Here is a 25,411-nt window from a genome sequence, read left to right as displayed (position 1 = left end):
TTTCCAGACAATCCGCTTGCCTTAAAGATAGTCCTGACAGCAAATGCAAGGAAAAGAGATATAACCTGTTACAGAAGAGACTGGTAAGCGTTAGAGCTGTTACAGAAATGTTTACTCCCTCACTAAGGAGAAAGCCTGAAAGAGAACTGAAAAAAATAATTTCCTGACCACACAATTTAATGTTGCCCATGCCTTATGCCCCCAAAGGTCATAAAGGGCACTGACCTATTTCAGAGACCCAGAAAGGCACGTATGAGTTGGCCCAATTTTGCTACGCAATTGGAGAAACAAATATTGTTGAAGTGTGAAGGCATATCTGAGACTAAGAGGAGAAAGATACTCAACAGCACAAAGTGAGGGTAACAAGGCCTTTGGGGGGGGGCACCCCTTGGTTATTTCACAAATGGCAGGGGCAACCTTGGACCAGACAGCTGGCCTGAGGTCACCAAGCAAAGCTTGGGCAGTACCTGGACCAGAAGCTGGAATTAAAAGTCCAGCCCCACCATTTTCCACTTGAGGACACTCAGAGCTCGTCCTGGACTAGGACGGACCAGGGTCACCCAGCAGTGGCCACACGACAAGGATAGATTTCTGGAATTCCTGTGTCTTACCACCAAACCCTGCAGCATCCCTCAGGGAGAACAAAGCATTGGCAAGACCCAGTGGACACAATTTGCAGGTCAACACACTGAGACCCCAGAGGTGGGGAGGGACTTGTCAAAATCCCCAAATAAACAATGATTGGGACTTCCCTGATGGTCCAGTAGTTAAGAATCTGCCTTCCAATGCAGGGGGTGCAGGTTTGATCCCTGGTCCGGAGAACTAAGATCCCACAGGCTATGGGGCAACAAAGCCTGCGCGGCAACAAAGAGCCCAGTGTGCAGAGGCGAAAGAGCCCACATACCTCAACTAAGACCCGATGCAGCCAAAAATAAATAAATAAATAATTAAAGAAACAAAAAACAAAAAAACCAATGATCACGACGACAATCAGAGACGCTAGGTGGTCACTGTGTGCGGGTCACCGTCTTAAGGCAACAACCTTAAGTAGGAGTCAAATTCTAGCCTCATCCTTTTCACAGATGGGGAAACTGAGGCACAGCGCATGTGCACCTTGCCCGGTGTCCCAGAACTAGTGAAGGGCGGAGAAGGGGCTCCAAAGGTCACTTCCCAACAGGGGAAACCGAGGCCCCGAAGAGGATGAAGGCTGGGGGCGGGTACAGGGTGGGCGGCCCGGAGATGCTGGCGAGGCTCGGAACCTGCACCCCCCTCCAAATCTGCTCCTTCTCCTCCCAAGAGGTGCTAAGACTTCACATGCGAGGGAGGATGGGCTGTTACCATGGCGACTGGGAATCCCCGTGGGAAACCCGGGCAGGGGATCCTGGGGGTCGCACTCACCTCCCCCGGCACGTCTACGGAGCCCGCACTTTGGGCCCCGGGAACGCAGCTCAGAGCGCCTCGCGTGCGCAGGGTCGGCCTCGCCCCAGCACGACCCGCCACACCGCCGAGTGGCCGGTGGCTGGCGGACCCCTGGACTCCACGGACCGACAGGGCGCGCAGGGCCGAAGCAGTGCGCACGCGCACCCCCTGACCTGTCCTTCAAAGCCGGCGACGCGGCCGCTCCGCCAATCAGAACCCTCCTTCCAGCCTGGCCCCGCCTCATTCTTCTGGCTTCCGGCGTCTCGCTGTCTCCAGGGCAACCATCCGGCAGAGGGCCTGGGAGGGAACGGCCCGGAGACTTCTGGGAATTGTAGTCTCGAAGGGTCAGCGAGACGGGAGGCGCTCTGGTCCCTAAAAAAGGAGACTGTGATGACAGTGGCTGTGTTCAAGGATGACTTCGTGGATGGAGGACGCCCCCAAATGGTTCCGCAAACTGCCGTTTTCTGGGGAAAATACCCTGGGTCCCGAAGTGACCGCCGAGCAACCGGGCCTCGGATGGGAGTGAAAAATGCCCTTGACCAGGCGTTCCCTGCTTGCCAGGTCCTTCTTGCCACGGTGGCCTGGCCCGTTCGATGGCCTCGGGGGGGGCCGCTTGTGGGAGGCTCGACCATCACTTGGGGTTTCTGAGCCTGCCGAGGTAACCATGGTAACACGGCTCTCTCGCTCCCCGCCCCTTGCGCGGTGACGTCACGAGCCGGGCCCTGCCAAGGAAGCAGGGGGACCGCGGTGGTGTGGCCCGCTGAGCTCCCTTGGGGTCGGGGAGGCTTTATTATTGAAATAGTAATAAAGCATCGTGCCTGGGTGCCTGCTTTCTAGTAAGTGCGCAGAGACTGCGCTGGACTCATTCGCTCGTTTTAGTGTATTATTATTTTTTTTGCTCCCAATTTGGTTGGGAAACCAGCCTTTCCATTGCAGTCCTGTCTCCATGACAACTAGGCCTCTAGTGGGTCTCAGGAGCATCCCCCGCCTCCCGCCTGCCAGCCCTGGGCCTTCATTCATTCATTCAGTGGGTCCTTATGAAATGCCCGTGAAGTGCCCGTTGCCATGGGGACAGCAGGGAGTAAACAGCGGGATGGACGTTTCTGAGCAAGGAGACACAGAAAGTGAACCCGTGTTTCTCGGCCTCAGCGTCATCGACATTTGGGTGTGGGGGCGTCCTGCGCACTGTACCGTGAAGAGCCGCATCCCTGGCCTACCCCTCAGCTCAAATTGCTGTATAAGCGTTTTTGCTCCCCATTTAAGGGACAAACTGGAAACGGTAGGTCCATAGACCCAAACTAAAAACAAAACAAAACCAACCTCTGGTCCTATATCAAAGTATTGGCAAATGTGTGTATGAGTACAGGTTTTAAAGGATTTTTCGTCGCTTGTTTAAACCAACTTTTTGATGAACCAAACGGCTGGTCCTGGTCATGATGAGGAGAGGTCGTATACGCTGTTAATATCCCCATTTTATAGCTAGTAAAACGCGGCGTTGAGAAACAATAACTTCCCCAGAGTTGTAATCCAGTAAGGGATGGAGCTGGGATCTGGGCTCCAGAGAAGTCTTGTATATTCTTCACCTGTAAGGCAGGCATCATAGTAGGACTTCCTTATAGGGTTGCTGCCAGAATCCAGTGATAGATAGGATGCTTGGCACCTGTGCCACCCCACACAGCAACTAGGCATCCAGCCATTTCAACAAGTGTACATTTTATTACAGAAACAGCGGAGAAGGGTTGATAAAGGCTTAAGAGGAGTTGTGGGGGAAGCCCCTACAGACGCGCGCTCAGCTGCTCTCTGGGACCATCTTCTCATAGACACACCTTCCTTCCTGCCATGCCTCTGGGCACACTGGCACTATTCCTCAAAGGACCCAACTCGTTACCCTCCAAATTGGCAATCCAGGGGACAGGGAGTTTTCCTGAAAGGTGAGACTGACTACCTGGGAGATGGAGGACTCATGAAGGTTGAGCTGAGATGCAGCAGAGCTGCTAGAAAGCACAGCAGGGATCGTTTCTAAGGAAGGGAAGAAAGGAAGGAAGTGTATTTGTGCATCGATTTACATCCTAGACCACTCTCCTGGTTCACTGGGCTCTGCTCACCCTGCCCCTCCAACCCACTGAGCTGACCCACCACCTGGAACACACTTCCCTAGATCTCAGCCAGCTGGCTCGTCCGCATCAGTCAGTGCAAACGTCCACATCAGTCAGCGCAAACATCTCCTCCTCAGAGAGGGGTTCTTCTGACCATCCAGTGGAACAAAGCTCCCCCCTCCAGTTCCTCTCGGTCACAGTGCCTTCTAGGAAACTCAGGTGATGGCTAGTTTATCCCCGGCCCTCCCACTAGAGGGCATGCTCCACGAGCACAGGAACCTCCCCTGCGGTGGCCCTGCTGCACCCCCAGCCGGGCACACTGGGGTCACGTAGGGGTGGTGCAGGGTGTGAATATATATGGTTGCTCTGGGCACAGGAGCCTCAGGGATAGATCAAGCACCTTCTTGCTCCCAAAACCTACAGTGGACGCTGAGTGACTCCAAGCCTCCACCCCTTTTTATAGTTTTAAAAAATGGAGGTAAAGTCCACATGGCATAAAATTCACCATTTAACCATTTTAACGAATCCAGAATCCATTGTAGAGCATTTACTCGATAAAAATGTATTGATTGCATTTCTCTAAAAGTTAAGCATAGATGTATCATATAACCCAGACTTTCTACTCCTAGGTGTGTACCCCCAAAGAATTGGAAACAGGCTGTGCAAACAAAAACTTGTACACAAATGTGCATAGCAGCACTAGTAACAATAGCCAAAAGGTGGAAACAACTCAAATGTCTTTCAACTGAAGAATTAATAAACAAAATGTGGCATGTCCATGCAGAGGAATACTATTCAGCCATGGAAAAGGATGAAGTACTGTTACATGCTACCACCTGGATGGACTTTGAAAACATTATGCTAAGTGAATGAAGCCAGACACAAAAGGCCACATGGTATATGATTCCATTGATACAAAATGCCCAGAATAGGTAAATTCATAGAGAGAGAGAGAGAGAGTTTATTAGTGGTTGCCAGGGGTTGGGAGGAAAGACTGCTTATGGGTACACAGATTCCTTTGGGGATGATGGAAAGTTCTTGGAGCTGATAGTAGTGAGGATTGAATAATATTGTGAATGTCCTAAATGTCACTAGTGGTAAGTTTCGTATCATGTATATTCTGCCGCAACTTTTTAAAAAATCCCACATAACATGTATTGAGGGAATTCATAAATGAATTCTTTCAGCTCTCCGTGTCCTTATCGTTTGTTAGCAGTGGCTTGAGACTAGGGAGATGAACTTGAAACTTTTCATTCAATTCTGTGATTCTACGTTTGGAGCTTCCAAACCCAGCCAGGGTTCCCTACTCAACCACTGGGCAATTAGGACCAAGCCCTCCCACCCCAGAGGTGGACAAAACCCCCTCCCCTGCAGGAACATACCTGTTGTCCAATTCTGGGTTACAGTAATGGCAGTAACACTTGGGAGGTTGAAGAAGGGGTGAAATGGGAAGAGAGAAAGAAACAGCAGGGGTGAGGCAGGTCTACCGTCTTCCCTCCCTTTCTCCCCACTCCTCCTTCCTTCTTTCCTGCCCGGCTTCCTGTCTGCCTTCCCTCTGGTGGTGACATCTGGGGGTCTCCCCTCTTACTTCCCCAGCTCCCAGCCAGTTCACTTCATCCCCTAAGTGACACGATCCTCTTCTCTAGAGTTTCTCAACCTCGTTACCACTGACATTTTGACCTGGGTCAGTCTTTGCTGTGGGCGCCGTCCTATGCGATATAGGATGTAGAGTGGCAACCCGGGCCTCTACCCACTCCTCCCAGTCGTGACAACCAAAAACGTCCCCAGGGGCTGCTGAGAGTCCCCTGGGTGGCAGAGTCATCCCCATCTGAGAACCACTCACCTAACCGAGGGCCCATGCCCACGCCTGGGGCTCATCTCCTTGGCCCCTCCATTTTCCCCATCCCTCCCACCAAATCCGTTCGCACTTCTCCTTGTCCAAGTGCTGCAAGGTCCTCCTCATCTTCACCATCGACACCAACATCCTGCCTGGGCCTTGGGTACCCGGCTGCTCCTTCCCTTCCTCCGTGCTCCCCTCTCTCCCCCTCCCCCTTCCCTCCATCTGTTCACCCTCCCCCTTCCTCCTTAGGTACCAGGCTCTTCCTACCCAGTCTCCTTTATTGTAGGACACGAACAAGAAGGTGAGCATCATGTAGGTGCATCTCAACGCATTCCATCTGGTTTTTTTCTTCAGTGGCTTCTTGGGGGTGGTGGTAGTTGGGAGAAACTTCACTGGGGAGAACCGAGTGTACACGACCAGCGTGAAGGCCTGCCCTTCCCTGTGCGGACATCCCACCCTTCCTGAACCCCTGTCCGCACAGATCTCCCACCGGGGCCATGGGGATCTAACACCCAGATATGACAGTGTCCCCTCCTCATTCCGCACCTCATCTGGTGCACAAGTCCTGTTTTACCTGTCCAATATTTTTTCCCCTCTTCTTTTTCCATTTGAAATTTTAAAGAATGTATTACATTAAAAAGAAAAACAGCTGATATGAATAAAATTAAATACAAAATGGAGACAGGACTTGAAATTTCCCTGAGGGGAGGAACCCATGTGAGTCACGGAAGTTAAACTAAATCTAGCTTCTTTCAGGAACATAAGCAAAATTTAAATTATTTCTTTTAAATGCCTCTGATAATCATAAGAGGAACTTGTCATCTTCCCCCAAATGGTATAAGATAGTCCCCTTTTAACCAATCCCACTGCCATCTGGAAACCCCATGGTAATCACTATCACTTAAAAGCATAAACAGTTTCCTCAATTTCACGTTATAAGCCATCCTGTAAGGAAAGCCCTGCCCCTGGACCTCATATCAGTTTTGAATTTGAAAGCTCCCAGTTTGAGAACTATTCTTCTTTGCACAATAAACTCTTACTTAATACTATTTTACTGGTATCCTGTTTTTAACTTTGCTATTTCTGGATTTTTTACATACATAACTCACCTTTCTAAACAGGCCTCCCAATCAAAAAACAGAACATTACCAGTGTAAAGGGAAATACACATTGAAAAAAAAAAAAAGCTCCCTTTTGAAAACTCAGGAAGAGACACCCCCTCCACTTTTCTTAGAGAATTTACTTTGTAGTTGCAATTCCTTTCTCTGTCCCTTTGAAATGTATGCAAATCTTTTTTAAAAAGCTAAATAAGCCTACTAGAAGCTTTACAACCTGATCCAGGGAGTGCTTTCCTCAACAACCTTCCCGGCATCTCTTGGAAAAATTAAATGTCCAGTTTCAGAGGGAGGGCAGGAGCCTAACTGCAGGCGCTTTGCTTTAAGTTGTGAAACTACCTCCTCTCATATAGAGAACTTGAAACTACCTCCTCTCATATAGAGATGTGAAGTTTATTTTTCCTTTGGATAAAGCCAGTTAGGTGACACAGATGGTTACCCCAACAACCAGATGGACTTAGGATGATAAGAAGTGGTGCTGTCAAGTCTTTTTTACTTGAGGGCTAGTTATTGTGTTTCTTGAGAACATGTATGTAACGGATTGTATCTACCTGGCTAAATAAAAAGAGATTTCTTCTTTGTAATCTCTTAGGCAGATATCGGGTGATACACTTCAGTGTGTGGGTCTCCTTGGTTCCAGGGAGCAGTACAAGGGGGCCAGGGTGGTCTGAAGGCTTTGGCTGCCCTTCAGAAAGGTATCCTCTCAGGTACTGAAGGCCTGACCTTGGTTACCTGAAATCTTCTCTTTTTAAGGCTTTGTCTTAACTCAGACTAAAGGAACGCACTGGCCTCTTGACGGGGACAGGCATGATTCCATGCACTTACCTTCTTCCTTGCAGCCATTTGATTCTTCTAAAAAGAGGAAGAGGAGAAAGAGAAAGAGGAGAGGAAGGGGGGAGGGAGGGAGGGAGGAAGGAAGGACAGAAGGAAGGAAGGATGGAAGGAAGGGAGGGAGGGAGAGAGGAAGGATGGATGAAAGGAAGGAAGGAGTGGGAAGAGGAGAGAAAAAAGGAAGAAAAAAAAATCATCAGGAAATTATGAAAAGGATGGAGACCAAATTGTAAACGGTGCTTCTGAGTGCCTCAGATGAGGAGAGGAGAGAATGCACCTAGCTCCTTTGCTGGCCCTGATCCCAGGCACTCCTTTGCCTCATGGCCTTTGCACATGCTGTTCCCTCTGCCTGGAACACCCTTCCCCCAGATGTACACACGACTGGCTTCCTCACCTCCTGTTAGTCTTTGCTCGGATGTCACTTTCCCTGATCATCTTTTAAAAACGTATTGACCTCTCCTACACTGCACTTTCCTCTCCCTTATCCTATGATCTTCACAGGGCTTAGCATCCAACAGACTTTTACCCCCCCTTCTCTATTTATTGGTTTTTGTTCTCTTCTCATCAGTTCCACCTGGACACAGATTTCTGTCCTGTTCCCTGCTATATCTCCAACACCTAGAACAGGATGTAGCACAGAGGTGCAAATATTAATTAGTATTTGTTGCTGGATGAATAAAAAAGAAGACATTTATGATGTTAAGATGATCGTGATAAAGAGTGTAAGGTTTGGTGATATCTAAAGGCTCTTCCAAGATTTAAAAAGAAAAGCTAACAACTCTATATTTTGTGCCCGGGAGCAAAAGCAAATTGTGGAGTCAAATAACATGGTGAGTACTTACCGTTCAGCACCTGGAGGCTCAGCAAACCTAGAGAGACAATGTATAAATTGAATTGCCAAAGCTAGTGTGGTAAGTGCCCTCAGAGCATCCGGTTCAGTTAGCTCACCCCAAGCTACCTCTCACCTTTTCTCATTGCATTAGAACTGTCTGCCTGTCTCCACCTCAGCCCATGTGGAGTTTATCTAGAGGCACAAGCATGTGAGTTCATCTTTGGGTTTCCACCGCCCTGTGTGGTCCTGGCTCTACTGAGTGTTAAAAAGAATATTCTTGCCAAAAAAGCTTCCCAAGCCAAAACCCCAGGGCATGCATGGAGTGAGATATTCACCTAGGATCTCTGATGTCATCCATGCAGATGGAAGTGTGGTCCGGGGGGTAAGACCGTGTTCAGGGTTGCACAAAGTCCAGAGTGTTGAGTCCAAGGGGCCAAGAGAGATGAGACCATTATAGGAAAAAAAAAAAAAAAAGCATAAGATGAGAAGGTGGGGAGACTGGGAGCAAATGAAAGCAGAGCATAAGTGGGTTGTGCTGAAAAGTGAATGGGGGGACGGTTGAAAGCCCCATTGTGTGGGTTAGAGGGGAAATCTAGTGGCTTAAAGGACATGCACTGGATCAGGGTTAGGCTGGAAAGACAGCCACTACTCCTCTCGCATGTATTTAATGTCACCGTGTTGTAGGCACTTACTTACATTGTTTGTACTTCAGACGAACAATGCCTACCATGCGGGGGAACATAACAGAATACACCCAAGGTGCTGCTTCCAGTGCCTGGTGCCCAGGAAACACCTAATGAATTTTCCTTTCTGTCATCACCGTCCCCTTAATAACATTGCCCGCATCCCTGTTTTGTGGACGGGTTGGTTCCCCTAAGACATCCTACCTTTTTCAAAGTGAAAATAATACAGCTATTTTTTTTTCCAGTCCTTGGATTAATAACAAAGATTATCTGAGAGGTGTGCTATGGCTGGGAAAGGACCCCTTTCGCAGAGATAAGAAAGGGAACAAGTCAGAAGATGGGGGGGGCAACGTGAAAAAGGAATCTTACGTTTCAATACTGTTGAGGTGTGGGCAGCGAGGAGGAGAAATTCCAGCACGAGGCATGGGGGCCAACAGAAATAGGAGAGGATGAGAAAGGTGTTAATGACTTCTTCCTGGTTCATCCCACCCTGCTGGTCCTCCAAAGAGACCCTCACGTAGGAGTGAAATGAGAGTACCCCTCAGATCTCATGAGACAGCCTGGGGGCCAGGGAGGGTGACTCTAGGTGCTTCTGCTTCGCTTTTCTCACTCCTCTCCGGAGGGAGAAGGCTTGAGGAACGAGGAAGCTGTACCTATGTGGTCCTCTTTATTCAATAGTCCTCTCAACAAATACACACAACTCAATACATCTTCGTGTTCTAGGGCAGCGGTTGTCGGCTTTCGAGCATCTGATAAAGCCTGGGGACCTTATATGTCCACGTGCTCACACGCCCAGTTGTACTTACAGCCTCAGACACACTCGCATTCAACACACACTTGGAATTTCCCATGAAGTCTCAGGGGGCGTGTGGACCCCGGCAGGCCATCCTGAGCCCCCTTTAGAGACGGGGGTTCAGGGAGAATGAGACCCCCTGAGCAGAGGGTCTCTCTCAACCCCAGGTCCTAAATTGAGATCAATTCAAAGATTCCCTTCTGTTTCTTGTTTTCGCTTTCTCCCAGCATCTGAAAACATCCAGATTACCATCAAAAAGGAAGAATAACTTACTTTTTACTGGAAGGTGCAGCAGGACAGAAATCAGGGAGTCAACATGGAGAAAAATGAACAAGAGAGAAGGATCAACATTAACACCTGCCCCCAGCACATTCCATTATTCAGTCACTAAATATTCTTAAAGCTATTTGTAAGTTGTTATTGTGCACAATTGTAGACACCCAAAATATTGTGAAAATAGTAGAGAGGGGTCCTGTGTACCCATCACCCAGCTTCCCCCAAGCTGGCATCTCACCCAAGCATAGGAACCAGTAAATTGGCATCCGTGCAGTCCTATTAACTCGACTACAGACCTAGCTCAGATTACACTAGTTTTTGCATGCACTCTTTTTTTTGAGGGGGGGCTACTTTATTAAATATTCCTCCATCTCACTGTTATAGGGAGGCTATCTTAGACTAATGACATCATCACCTTGCTTTATAAATGAAAGAGATTCACACCACAGCTGAGAGTGTTCAGGTTTAAAAGGTCCAATCAATGACCCAAACCCATTGGTGAATGGTGAACACCATTGAACCACGGCTTCTCCATCTCAAGGACTTGAGACTAAAGATTGGAGATTGAAGGAAAAGTACCACTTCCCAGTAAATATCATGGACAGCCCCCTCCACCCGAACAAACCAACTGTTGAGTTGAAGCTGGTGGGGTCCGTAAGTGAAGATTGAGTGTGTACAAGAATCACCACCTGGGAAGCTTGTTACAAACAGAGCCTCCAAATTCACCCCGGAAGTCGTGATTCCTTAGATAGATCTAAGGTGGGATCTTCGTTTTGGACAAAGACCCTGAGAGGCATTGCTCTGGCTCAGAGGTCAACAAAGTTCTTCTGCAAAAGACCAGATAGGGACTATTTCAGGCTCTGTAGGCGACACAGTCTCAGTCATGTGAGACTGAGACTCAACTCGGCCATTCCAGCATGAAGGCAGCTACAGATGAGACATAAATGTATGGGTGAGGTCGGGTGTCAATAAAACTTTATTGACAAAAACAAGCAGTGGGCCAGGCTGTAGTCTGCCAACACCTGCTGTGTCTCGGTGGCTCCCAAACCATCTGGATCAGATCACCTGAGAAATCTTGTAAAGGACCAGGTTCCTAGATCTCACCCCTTGGCATTCTCATGCAGAAGGGCTGGGTGGAACACAGAAATCCGTATTTTTTTTTCTTACTTTTTAAAAAGAGTTTCTGATCATCAGCCAGTTTGGGGAACAACACCTTAAAACTCAGGATCCATCTGGCACAAAGCACCCTTGTGAGAATTCAGTAATATGATATAGAGGTAGATGCTCCAATGTTAGTTCTCTTCCCGTTAGCAAAAATAACATGCATCAGGCATTTTAGGGGGCACTCTTTTCCTTCAAGAAACAGTTCCATAGCCCAACTGTGTGTTAGACATGTTTCTAGGTCAGGGAGGTAAAAGATGGACAAGTCTTCGCCCTGGGGCCACAATACAGATGGGAGAGGGGATGCTTCCCTGTCTCACCTGACCTGGGGTGTATACATCTGTCTTCCCTGGAATGTCCCCTCCACTCTCTAAAAAGCATGGCCCCTTTCTCTCCCAAGAACCTCTTTTCCCACTGGAAGGGTGGATGGGGTAGGCTTCTTTGCATGGGAACAATTTGTACACCAAATGAGAGAAACATCACTGAGACCCAAGGATGTGTTGGAGCTGGCTTGCAAGAGGTGACTGTTAAATTTTCAAAAATTTTGCAAGCCACTGTGAAACCATCAGTAGCTTGATATCAGCCAGAGTTAAAGCAATGACACCGCAGAAATTGGCAATCACTCCAAATCGGAGCTCCCTCCCCTCCCCCCTTCCCCCACAGAGGTGGTTGTTAAATATTACCAGCACAGCCCGACTGCAGTCTAGTTGTAATGATTATGCTTCTGATCCCAAGACAACATCTAGATGCCAGGGTCTGACATGCACCCCAATGTTCACTGCAGCACTGTTTACAATAGCCAGGACATGGAAGCATCCTAAATGTCCATTGACAGATGAATGGATAAAGAAGATGTGGCACATATATACAATGGAATATTTTACTCAGCCGTAAAAAGGAATGAAATTGAGTTATTTGTAGTGAGGTGGATGGACATAGTCTGTCATACAGAGTGAAGTAAGCCAGAAAGAGCAAAACATATACCATATGCTAACGCATATGTATGGAACCCAGAAAAATGGTACTGATGAACCCTGTGACAGGGCAAGAATAAAGATGCAGAGGTAGAGAAAAGACTTGAGGACACGGGGAGGTGGGGAAGAAGAAGCTGAAACAGAGTGAAAGAGCAGTATTGACATTTATATACACTACTGAATATAAAATACATGGCTAGTGGGAAGCAACTGCCTAACACAGGGAGATCAACTCGATGATGGGTGATGACTTAGAGGGGTGGGATAGGGAGGGAGGGATGCTAGGGAGGGGATATGGGGATATATGTATAAATACAGCTGATTCGCATTGTGGTACAGTGGAAACTGGCACAACAGTGTAAAACTATTATACTCCAATAAAGATTTGAAAAAATAAAAAAATCACAATTGGATAGATCAAAAATAAATAAGTAAATGCCAGGGTCTGCACCAACCATTCCCCTAATTTTTTTTTTCCACTGCAACTTTTTTTTTTGGCCACGGCACGGAGCATGCGGGATCTTAGTTCCCCAACCAGGGATCAAATCCGTGCCCCTGCAGTGGAAGCGCAGAGTCCTAACCACTGGACCACCAGTGAAGTCCCCTCCTCTGAAATTTTAAAGAAATCTAAAAGTTTTAATGCCCAGGGAGGGTTCTGGGAATGTCATCTTAAGGACACAGACTCCAGATTGTCACAGTACTTACTTTCTTCTTCTGTCCTATCTGGAGGCCAGCATGCAGGCAGCCAGGTTCCAACGGAGGCGTAGAATAAAGAGAGACATTGGCATTAAGGCTCGCATCCAAGACACCATGAAAGAAGCATCCCTGACCCGTCAGAGGAGAGCAGAGGCAGAAGCACTACTGGACACGTGGCCCGTGACGACTCAGTCATTTTTTCTCTCTGACACGTATCGATGGAGCATCTCCTATGTGCAAAGTGTGGAGGATGCGTGGAGAGCAAGGCAGACAGTGTTCTTACACTTGGGGAACGCAAGCAAGCCAAGTCTAGCCAGAGAAGCTGCCAACAGGAGTCAGAAATGGACACAGGAGGGATGACTGTCTCTGGGTCAACCTACAGGGCACAGCGGGAACCTATAAGAGGGTGGTGTTTGCTGACCTTGTGGGGGTGCCAGGGAAGGCGTCTTGAAGGGATTGTCACTGAGTCTGAGACCTGAAAGATGAGTAGGGGTTAGCCAGGTAAAGACATTTGAAGGGAAGAGAGAAAACCATTCCAGGCGGTGGGAGGGAAAGAGTCTGGAGCTTCAGAAGGATGGAGAGAGACCCTCCGCGGGGACACAGTAGTAGCAGATGACCAGGGCACAAGCATATCCAGAGTTAGATATTGCAGAGCCCTGTACATAATTTTAAAGATCTCAGGCTTCACCCTAAAAACGATGGAGAGTCATGGAAGGACTTGGATCCAGCTCTTCGACAACTTACCTCATCTCTTTGTGCCTTGGCTTCCTCATAAAAGTGCAATTATAACAGGATGCCCAACTGTCCTGGTTGGCCCGGGACTAGAAGGGGTTCACGGGGTGAGAGAGTTTTAATGCTAAAGCTGGGAATGTCCTGGACAAACAGAGTCACTCTAGGTTATCATGGCATCTACCCCTCTTGGCGGGGTGGGGGGGCGGTTACGAGGGTTAAGGGAAACAATACAAGCAGAGCCCTGAGAACACACTGGGTTTTCAAAGATGCTTCGTGAAATTTTTGTCAGTTGCCACTTTGCCTCTGATGCTGTGCTTCTTTCTGGCCCTCAGTTTCCCTGTCTGTACAGATGATTTCCAGCCCCGTGAGCCTGTGACTGTGGCCTCATCCACCCTCACCTCCGGATATTAGGTTCTTGTGCCTAATAATGGCTATACGACATTGAACTTCAGCTTCCTAGCCATGCCACACGTTGCATAAGAAGCACATTTTGCTGGGTATGAAGTCCAGCTGTTTTCCAAGGAGGGAGGTCCTGGTTCACCAAGGGCAGACATGTATAGATTAAGTGGATTATTTGAGAGTAGGAGTTGGGGAGAGGTGCATTATTCAGCTTGTTAGAAGGAGAAGGACTTGGAACTCCAAAGTCAATATGAGAAGAAGGAAAAGGGAGAAGAGAAGAAGGTGAGCAGAGATGCAAGAACATCATTTACTCAAGGCTGTGACTATTCTCGACACTCTAATTTCATCGAAAACTCGTTAAACGTAGGTCTGAGCAGATTTCTCATGGGAACCAGGGAAGGAGAGTTCTGCTTCCAGGTTGATGAGAAAACAGAGAAAGCGTAGAGTTCTTTAACAACCCGAGGTGGAGACAAGTGAGAAACTGTTATCTTCAAAGGAGCAGAAGCCACGCTGAGGGCTTTGGACGCCAGAGCCCCTGGAACGGTGGGGTAGAGGGAGTTGAGTCCACTTTAACCAGCTCCCTAGTACCTGAGTTTTTCATGTGTTTTATTATAACATCATAAGCACCCCTTAGAGTGCAGATTACTAGTCCTACTTTATGGGAAAAAGAACAAACTTGCCCCTGGTCCCACATGCTGGTAAAGAAGGGAGCTGGGTTGAAACTCCAGGCATAGCTGCTCCTGGAAGCCCAGCTCACATTTACTCTGTCCTGTGTGGTGGGATATGAACCCCTGGGGATGGCTGAGACAATCTCAGGCAGACACAGATTAACTCCCTTGGTGTCATATGGTGGGGATATCTAATTTCATATCTAACATCTAGTTCCCTTTACAATTCTCTTTTGACTAGAAAGTCTGAAAATGATGATAACTTGTCTGTAACCTCTCTCTAACGCTCTCTGGTCTTCCTTTCCACCAGAGAGAGAACAGTCTTCAGACTAAGACCCTCAGCAGAAACCAGTATCATGTTATATTTTTGTTATTTCATTATGTTTGTTTTTGCAGTTGTCTTGTCCTTAGAAAAAATGATACTGGCTTTTCACCGACTCAAGGGATATAAAGTTTCCTTTTCAAGCTTACCTATTTAAGTAAAACAGGGAGTCCTTTTAAAGAAAAATGTAAATGATGGGGTTGGATTGGCTAGTAATAGATGTGGCAGGAACATCTGTTGAGGTTCAGCCTCTCTACCTGTGAACATGGGGACCAACTTTTTCAGCGATCCTGTTATGAAAAATCAAAAAAGTTAGCTAGTACCCCATGTTGCTGAAGGTGTGGGAAAATAAGCGTTCTCGTAGGCTGTTTATGGCACTGTACATTTGTTAAACCTCTGTCCAAATTTAAACTACCTATGCCCTTTGACCCAGCCATGTTGCTTTTACAAATTTATCTTAAAGATATGTATATGCAAAACCAAGAAAAAAAATTAGTGATTGTACAAGAATGTTCATTGCAGCTTTTTTGCAATGGCATAGGAACAAACCAAAAACTAAAATCAGAATAAATTAGAGAAAAAGAAGCTTCTGTGAACAGGAAGCTTATTAAATTATCAGAGTATGAATGAAAACTTGTTCAGGTATTTGAAAGAAAGAGGTAGAGTTCCATTGCTGAAACGCATAACATTTTTAGCTCAAAAAGTTGAAGATATGAGTATATAAATGCATTTCTTGTAAGAATACACAAGAGATTAGTAGCGGTGGCTCTTTCTAGACAGTAGATCTGGGGATGGGATGGAGAGGAAGATTTTGACTCTCACTGTATGTCCCTACAACTTTTCTGATGTACATATACTTTTTTACAACTTAAAAAATCTACCACAAGATATTTATTAGGTAAAATTCTAGCTCACCTTATACAGTAATAAAAATTTCCATTACCTTAAAACTCCAAAAGACAAAATGTGATCGGATACTATCTGAATGGTTCTTACAAAATAAATAAACATAAATAAATAAACAAAACACTTAAGTAAGTAAAAACATAAATGACTCCATAAGTCTGCATTACCTTGTAGATAGGAGAATAGAAACAGCAGAAAAGGTAGGACCCTCACACTCACCATCTGCGGACAGCCTGCTCATCATACCTGAGGAAGAAGACACAACAAAAAGGTGTTCAAACACAACAGAAGGAGGTAGTCCTCCTTGGTGGATTTCCCCAGCTCAACAGACCTAACAAGCTCTCTTCTGTGGGAAGTATGGCTATGACCCTCCAGGCACGATTTAGGGTTTCCTCAATATTCCCACAGTCCCTTTTTTCACCCCATTATCACTAGCAGGCATCATTGTCTCTAATTTAATTTCTGTTTTTGTGTGTGTGTGTGTGTCCTCTATCAGCCTCTGAGTTCCTAAAGAGAGAGCATATCTGATCTATCTTTGGTTTCCATCACCCAAGCATGCATTAGATGCTCAGAAAGTCTTGCTCAAAGTTTCTCATCCAGAGTTCACAGTCCAAGGGCATCATGAATGAGGCAAGGTATTTACCTACAATTCCTGAGAGCATCCCATCCAGAAGAAGCGTCAGCATGGTGGTCAAGGATACAGATGTGGTACAGAGTGGTGGGACCGGGGACCACGGAGATGAAGCCACAAGCAGAAAACCAAAAATAAGATCAGATGCTGAGAGCTGGGAACAGGCTTGGAAACAGAGTCCACATGAGTCATAGGGAGTGGTTAGGTGAGATTATTGAGGGTCTCTTTGTGTTTGATTTTGGGGAGATTAAGTGAGCTGGGACATGGTCGTGGACCATTCTTCAGCCAGGTAGGGGAGAGAGGAAGGAATCATGCTGTAGTGACTCTAGAAAGAGGTGCCAAGCTCTTTCCTTCTACGGACTTCACACCACCCCTCTCAGATTAGAGAACTGTCCCCACCTTGCCGACGAGAATACCTGAGGCTTCGAGAAATTATCTAATTTTTGAAACCCCACACAGCTGGTGAGTGAAAGTGTGAGAATTCAAACTGACATCTCTCCAACTTCCTCTATAAAACTTCTATTTCCTCAGCCACCAAGCAAGAATATTAATACCCATCACGGGGTTGGGGTTAGGCTCTCTATATACTGATAACAGTAACACACTTACACAGGGATGATTGTGTGTGTGTGTGTGTGTGCATGTGGGTGGGGGTGGGGGGTGGAGATAGAAACAGGAAGAACTATAGAACCCTGGTTTTCTTAGGTTGAGTTGAGACGTGTTTCGCACCCATGACTACGTTTAACTGCATGAAGTGGGCAGAGATAGGGGAAGTGACTTCTCCAAGTTTGCCCAGCTGGAAGGGGCAGACTTGGGCTCTGAATACAGAAGGGATGGATCCTGAGTCCACGCCCTTTCTGCTGGGCATCATCTTGCTTTCTGACTGAGCCTCCCGCCTCCCCAGCTTGCAAACTCCATCGGGAAGATGTGGTCTCACGTCACTGAGCTGGTTCCAGATCACCATCTGTTATGGACTGACCACGTCCACCCCAGATCAAAATTCACATGTTGAAGCCCTAATGTGATGGTGATTGGAGGTGGGGGGCCTTTGGCAGGTAATTGGGTTTAGTTGAGGTCGTGAGGATGGGATTCCCTCTCCCCCATGATGGGATTTGTGTCCATATGAAAAGAAGAAAAGACCAGAGCTCTCTCTCTCCACCATATGAGGACCCAGTGAGAAGGTTGCTGTCTACAAGGCAAATGGCAGGTCCGCACCAGGAACTGAATTGCTGGCACCTTGACCTTCGACTTCCAGCCTCCCAAACTGTGAGAAATAAATGCCGGTTGTTTAAGCCACCCAGTCTATAGTATTTTCTTACAGCAGCCCAAACAGACTAAGGGACCATCTATGGGGATTATTGAATAGGTAGTGGTGAGGGTAACTTTTTCTACCTGCCCTCAGAAAGCAGAGATGGAAATGAATGTCTCTCTCCAAATATCAGATCTCAGGTAGACCTGAATTTGGCTCTTACCGAATAGCTTTCCTTTAGTCACAAGTGGACCACAAAAATGTGCTCAATTTCTGAGCAATCGGTTTTTAATGGGGGGGGGGAGAAGGGGTGCAGTATTTTGTTTTCATTGAGATATCCCAGTCTCAAGTTTTTATGTCTCTAGATTGGAAGCTGGGCTGTGGGCAGCCAGGAGAAGAAAGCCCCATTAAAGTTCAGTAGAAATTACCGTGTCAGACAAGGGCAATCAGAACCAAAAGGGAGAGAAGTGGAACAAGAGTCTTACCTTTCAGCACTGTTGACACGCAAATGGCAGGAAGGAGAGGACCAATGGTGGCCGGCGGGGATCGTTTTCCCATGAAGGTTGAGAGAGAGTATGAAATGAATTGTCATCCTTTATACCCCTTTGCATCCCTTGGTTCCCAAGATAGGAAAGGGCACCAGAATGAGAAGCTGTGGCTCATTCTAAGAGGCATAGACCTCTTTAGAGACACATTTATCCCAGAAGTCAAGAAACCCCAGGGATACTATTCTCTGGGGCATCCAAACCCTCCCCCTACCACCTGAGTCTCCGGAGGTTGGCAGAGGAGAGACTCTGTAACCACCGATAGTCAGAGACCAGGATGGTTGATACTCGGAAAAGAGGGAGACTTGTCCACTCTGCACCCCATTTTTCTCATCTAAAACCCACCAATGAATACACACAATCCAATCCAATCCAGTTGTACATTTTAGAGCACAAGGTCCTACTGAAAATCCACTCAAAGCTATGAAGTCTGTATTCCCAGGAAACCGCACGGATTCTCTCTCTCACACCCAGTTTTACACAAGATTATAGAGGCTGGTTGATGTTCCCAACGTCCACCCGTTGCCCCCAGGAGTCTGCAGATTCTGGGTTTGGAGCCGTGCTAAGATTGAGAGCATCCTCCGAGCTGCCCAGATGGAAGATGACACACAACCCTTTCTCCTCTCCCCTTTGCCCCTTCCCTCTCTGGTTGAAGGGCTCCCTAGTGACACAGGGAGAAGGAAATAGGACTTACATTTGACTGGAAAAAGGCAACAGGACCAGGAGGCAGGGAATCAACATGGAAGATAAAAGCAGGAAAGAAAGTTGGGTTAACAGTAACTTCTGCACCTCAGATAATTTCCACATGCATTTCTGCATTCCTTCATTTACCTGTCTATTCTTACATGGGGAGGGATTTCATGAAAGACCAATTTTATGTAGTTGGTCACATATAATTAGACAAAGATCAATCAGCTTGATAACACTATTGGCAAAGATGTTGAGAACCCTTCTTTAACATTAGTTTTATTTTTTTATTTATTTATTTTTTTTTGTGATTTATTTTTTTTTTATTTTTTATTTTTTATTTATTTTTTATTTTTTTGGGGGGGTACATCAGGTTAACATTAGTTTTATAAATGAACATACATAATGTATATTTGTATATATAATACACATGTAAAATTACATATAATTACAGTGATATAACGTAATGTGTTTGTATGATATACTAATTACATATTATATAAGTATTATTAATTATATAATAGATATAATGTACATATATAATATATATCTATAGAGTCATTCCTAAAACTATATATATATAATGTGTGTTATTATATAAGATTGGGGCTTTTTGAAACATTGTTTAAAAGAGCAAACTATTGGAAACAATTTGAATGCCCATCAACGAATATCTGGCTGAATAAATTATAGACGTCTATACAAGAAATATTATGCAGCCATTGAAAAAAAGAAGCAGGATGCTCTTTATAGACTGACATGGAGTGATTGAGATGCACTGTTAGGTGGAGAGAGAGAGACAGAGAGAGAGCAATTCTTTCTCCTTCCATATGACAGCTCTCAAAGTGTGGTCCAAGGACCACTGGTTGTCCCTGAGACCCTATCAGGGAATCTGTGTGCTCCTCCCTTTCCCAAATCCCTATCTCTATGAGACTGGATTTTCATCATTTGCTTCAACAAAACAACATATCACAACAAATTGAATGCAGAGGCAGAAATGAGAACCCAGCTGTTTTCTGTGAAGCCAGACATCGGAGAGATTTGCAAAAACGTAAAATAATACCTCTTTCCTCATGAACGTTTCTGGTTTGGGAATAATGGTTGTTTCATTAAAATATTTTATTTATGTTAATGTGTAATGTGATATTATCATATTTTTAATAAATTTATTTATTTATTTTTTATTGGCTGTGTTGGGTCTTAATGTGGACATCACCACATTAATTTTAGGACATTTCATCATCCCCCCAAAAGAAACGCTAGACTCCTTAGCCATCATCCCCCGACCCCAAACCCCCTCCCCAAAGCCCCTGGCAACCTCTAATCTATATTCTGTCTCTATGGATTTGCTCTTCTGGATGTTTTGTATAAATGGAACAAGATGACACGTGGTTCTTTGTCACTGGCATCTTTCACTTAGCATAATGTTTTCCAGCTCTATCCACGTTGCGGCATGTATCAGAACTTCGTTTCTTTTTATGGCTGAATAATAGTCCACATTTTGTACCACATTTTGTTTATCCATTCATCAGCTGATGGACATTTGGGTTGTTTCCACTTTGGGGCTGTTATGAATAATGTTGCTATGAACACTTTTATATAAGTTTTTGTGTGGATGTATGTTTTCAATTCTCCTAGATAGACCTGGAATTGCTGCGTCATATGGTAACACAGTGTTTAACATTTTGAGGAGCTACCAGAGTGTTTCCAAAACAGCTTAGCCATCTTACATTCTCGCCACCATTATACGGGGGCTCCAATCCCTCCACTTCCTGGGCAACACTTTTCCTCGTCTCTCTCTTTGGTTATCGCCATCCTAGTGGGTGTGAACTGGTATCGCGTTGTGGTTCTGGTTCTTATTTCTCTGATGGCTAGCGATGTGGAGCATCTTTTCATGTGTGTAATGACAAGTTGTATAAATAAATATTTTTAAGGGAAAAAAATTTAAATTTCTGATAAGGTAAATATCAATGGAGATAATCCACATTTAAAAAAAAAAGCTCTTTGGGATTCTCAGTAATTTTAAAGAGTGTTCAGGGGCCTGAGACCGTGAAGTTCGAGAAGCACCAGCTAGACTGAGTGTGGGTCAGGTCAGAATATAACTCTAGTAAAAATATTCCAACCATGCTTTCTTCCTGGTAAGAGCTCTCTATTCACCCACTGAGCCTCTTTTCCCCAGACAAAAGGATGAACTAGGGCAGCTCTTTGGGCTGCAAGCATCAACATAAGACAAAGATGTCAGTGGCTTGCTTCTACTAGTTATGCCCTGGACCCCACGACAAAGCCCACTTTTCCCCAGAATCCCCAGAGGGATCTTAAAATCTGCGGGAATCTGAGAGGAGCTGGCTATCAGAATAGAAACTTGTGATGTCCACAATTCTTACTTTTTTCTTCAGTTGCTACTGGAGGCAAAATTGTAGCCGTCCGGATCCCAACAGGAACAGGAAGCAGGGAGAGAATTCAGCATTAGACTCAGATCACTGCAATGCCCAAGAAGAACAGAGCTGAAAGTGTCACTGGAGACTAGCTAACCCATCCACTCTATCGATAAAGCTACTTAAGTCCATGTATCCTTCTAGCCATCCATTATCCATCCATCCATCCATCCATCCATCCATCCATCCATCTATCCATTCATTCATTATCCATCTATCCTTCCATCCATCCACCCATCCATCATCCATCCATCCATCCTTCCATCCATCAATTTATCCATCTAACCACCATCCATCCACCCATCTATCATCCATCCATCATCCATCCAACCAACATTCATTGGCCACACACACTGGCCATTGTTCCGTGCTTGATGGTGGGGATGCAGATGAATTAGACTGAGTTCTTGCTCTATAGGCATTTGTGAGACTGGTGGGGAAAGAGGTGCTGGTACAGGATTGAACAAGACATCACAAGCCCTGCTCTCATGGAACTTATGACCTACGGATGTCTTGAACATCTTACAGGCTCTTCTAACTTAGCACGTCTGAAAGACAACTTGTGAGCATCACCCTCCCACCCATCAAAAAATAATCTGTTATTTTTTGTTAATAAAATAAATATCCGTGAGTTCACATTGATATAAATACTTGAATAAACAAATAGACCAGAAGAACTGGGTCTCCCTTACAAAAGAATTCCAATTAACACATGCAGCAGGAATAAGAGAAATAGAAAAATCACCATCGTGCAAATACTACAGTAATCATTTTTGCAGACAAGAGCTACCAATGGATGCTAATATTAGTGGGGAAATTTTTGAGGAGAAATAGAATATTTGCAAAGTCTCCAACGATTTCACCCAGGTTATTTACAAATTACAAAGGGGAAAGTAGTGGCTGGACAGTGGAAAACCCCTAACCAAGTGATGAAACTTAATATCACGTTATAATGACACATCACCATCACATAATCTCTGACAAAACGTGCAGCGAACAGGATAGCACCACTTCTGCGGTGTTTCTCCCCAAAATGCATAACCTCAAGGTAATCATGAGAAAACTTCAGACAAACTCAAATCAGGACACATTCTGAAGAGTATCTGACCTAGGGCTCTTCAAAAGTGTCAAGGTCATGAAAGATTAGCCAACTTCAGTCACAATTCCAAGGACTAATCACGAGAGTAAGGAGGTGTGTTGACTCCGTGCCTTGTGCGGTCCTGAACTAGCTTCTTAAATAGAAAAAAGGACATTTGTGGTAAAACTGGTGACATCTGAAGAAGGTCTGTGATTTAGTTGGTAGTTTCGTACTGGTGTTAAGGTCTTGGTTTTTGTCCCTGTACTATGGTTAGGTAAGAATAAGATGGTAACCTTAAGGGAAGTTGGGTGAAGGGTCTTGGGGAATTCTATTCTCTGTAAATTTAAAATTATTTCAAAATTAAAAATTAAAAATCAATTGCTCTACAGAACTTTCCCTTTTCAGTTAAGGGAAGCTTCAAATCATCCAATTGCAAAAAATTTTAAAAACCATGGAAGTCTTTCTTCACACTCTTTCCCTAACCTCCAGCGTCTCATCTGTCACTCAGTCCTTGTAGACTCTTGGAATTCTCTGGTGGTCCAGTGGTTAGGACTCCACACTTCCACTGCAGGAGGAATGGGTTTGATCCCTGGTGGGGGAACTAAGACCCCACAAGCCTCTTGTTCCTAAATGCCTTGAAGCCTTCCACTTTTCCCTGCTTCCACCCTAGTGGTTGCACCTGTCTCCGAGCTGGTGTTTTTCCTTCCACTCTGGTTCCTGTCCAATCTGTTCTTCATCCAGGGGCAAGACTGATTGTTTAAGTGCCTGTGTGCGCGTGGGGGCACACACACAAACACACACACTTAGATAAGATACTCCCTTTCTGAAAATCCTTTAACCGTTTCATTTTGCACCTATGATATCCACATGTTCTGGTTCCTGACGCCTCTCTGTGTCTTCTCTCAGATCCATGAAGGGATAGAGCCTTCCAGCCCCAGAGCCTTTGCACCTACAATTCCCTCCCCTGGGAACCGTCTCCCCTAACTCTTCAGCGGGCTAGCTCCCACTCATCAAGGTATCTCCTCAAAGGTCGCTTATCTCACCTTCCCTGAATCGCCACACTAGGATGTGCTTATCTGTGTAACATGACAATTCCAGGAAGATGGAATTATGTCTGCCTTTTTTTCACCCACTGCATTCCCAGCCTCAAACAGACCAGGAGCCCAATAAATATTTTTGGAGTGAATGAGGCAATAGGAATTCAGCTTTGTGACAAGTCTTCTTGACATCATGTGAGGTATTTATCTCGTAAAGCTCTGGGGTCTCACTAGAACCACGCTAATGTTGACTCCAGGCACTACACAAGCATGACACACAGCAGTCCCACGGACTGGAGATTCTTATGCTGCCCCTTGGTGAAATGAGGACAGTGAAGCTTGTAGAGGCAATCTCCCCCCACCTTCAATGTCACAAGGAGTCAGCAGTTTAACCAGGATGCAGACACAGTCTGTGTGTCTCCGAGAGCAGGAACCATGGTACCCAGGACTCATCCACCCCACCACCTCCACAAAGGGAAAGGGGAAATGAGCATATCTAAACAGGAAGCAAGAAGGAGCCTGGTTGGACTTGAGGAGGCTCTCTGAGGCCAGCCACTGGGACTCTGCCCATCGTAAGAAGAAACGGAGGAGGGACAGGAGGGGGAGCGGGTTTTACCTTCCCGGGGAATGCAGGCTTCTGCCAGTCCCAGGAAAAACAGAACCAGCAGGATCATCTTCAGAAATGGCCCTGATTTGTGTACAGTGGGGCTGGGATTTGGGGTGGACAATCTTCTTGCAGGACAAAGAGGACTCTGGTCACCCACTGTTCTCCCAAATTCCAAGGACGCCCACACACGCCCTCCAGCTGGCCTGGAGGCTGCCAGGTGTCCAGCCTGTGCCCACGCCACCAGGGGCTGGCACAGGGACAGCTTCTTCCCACTGGCCTCTGCTTGTTTGTCTTAAAACAACATTTTAGAACAATTTCATGCTGGGCCTGGTCCTTGTCATCCTAAGACTCTCCTCTCCTGTTTTTGTAGGACCCACGAGCAAAAAGTGGCTTTTAAAAATATTTTTAAATGACTGGTGGCGGGAGAGGGAGACAAAAGAAGAATGATATCCCATGACATGTGCAAATTACATGGCATGAGAACTGCAGTGTCTATAAATACCATTTTATGGGCACACAGCCGCGTCCTTCCTTTTTGCACCACCCATGGCTGCAAGGGCACGGCTCAGTAGTTGTGGCACAGACTGTCTGACCCACAAAGCCTGAAATATTGACTGTCTGGCCCTTTACAGAAAGAGTTTGTCAACTCCGCCCTAAACAAATTGGAAATTTCAGGAAAACAGCAAAGCAGACAACGAAAACACCTGAAACACTTTTACTCAGAGTGAAATATTGTTTTTGCATTTGATGTGTATTCTCTCCCAAAGATGTCTATATTTAAACCTCTCCCTAACGCTTACTAGCTATGTGCCCTGAGCAAGTCACGTAACCACTTTGTCGCTCAGTTTCCTCATCTATAAAAAGGGGACAATGGTATTTCCAACCTCATAGAATTGTTGAAAAGATGAATTGTGTGTGTGTGTTTGTATGTATATATATATATATATAAAGCACACAGAATAGTGCAATAGTCTCTCTCTGTATGTATATTAAGAATGCAATATGTGTACATATCAGATACACATTTACATACATTTAATATATAATATATATGACATCTTATGCACGCACATCTTCAGAAGTGATTATTGGGACTTGCCTGGCGGTCCAGTGGTTAGGACTCTGCACTTCCACTGCAGGGGGCATGGGTTCCATCCCTGGTCAAGGAGCTAAGATCCTACAAGCTGTGTAGCGGGGGAGAAAAAATGTCCGAAAAAAAGAGAAATGATTATTTCATGTGTGAAGTATTTAAAGTGCTTTACTTTTACACACAGTACACTAATCATTTTTCCAAGGCTTCAACTATTCAATAACCACTGTTTTTAAGCATAACTTAGGACTTCCTAGGTGGCACAGTGGGTAAGAATCTGCCTGCCAACGCAGGAGACACGGGTTTGAT

General features: G+C 45.7%; 1 protein-coding gene across 1 annotated transcript; it reads right to left on the bottom strand.

The window, feature by feature from the left end:
- Nucleotides 1-3,413: 3,413 nt before the first annotated feature.
- On the bottom strand, nucleotides 3,414-24,560 carry EDDM13 (epididymal protein 13). Its single transcript, XM_057719698.1, has 8 exons — nucleotides 24,529-24,560; nucleotides 24,022-24,137; nucleotides 21,240-21,257; nucleotides 8,144-8,170; nucleotides 7,296-7,322; nucleotides 5,623-5,747; nucleotides 4,898-4,935; nucleotides 3,414-3,438 (listed from the first exon to the last, which is right to left on the bottom strand). The coding sequence occupies exons 1-8, from the start codon at nucleotides 24,558-24,560 to the stop codon at nucleotides 3,414-3,416; spliced, it is 408 nt and encodes a 135-aa protein (XP_057575681.1).
- Between the last annotated feature and the right edge of the window lie 851 nt (nucleotides 24,561-25,411).

Source organism: Hippopotamus amphibius, unplaced genomic scaffold (assembly GCF_030028045.1).
Source record: "Hippopotamus amphibius kiboko isolate mHipAmp2 unplaced genomic scaffold, mHipAmp2.hap2 H_1, whole genome shotgun sequence".
Taxonomy (NCBI): Eukaryota; Metazoa; Chordata; class Mammalia; order Artiodactyla; family Hippopotamidae; genus Hippopotamus; species Hippopotamus amphibius.
Note: the sequence above shows the minus strand (reverse complement) of the source record. Positions and strands in the feature narration are given on the sequence as shown.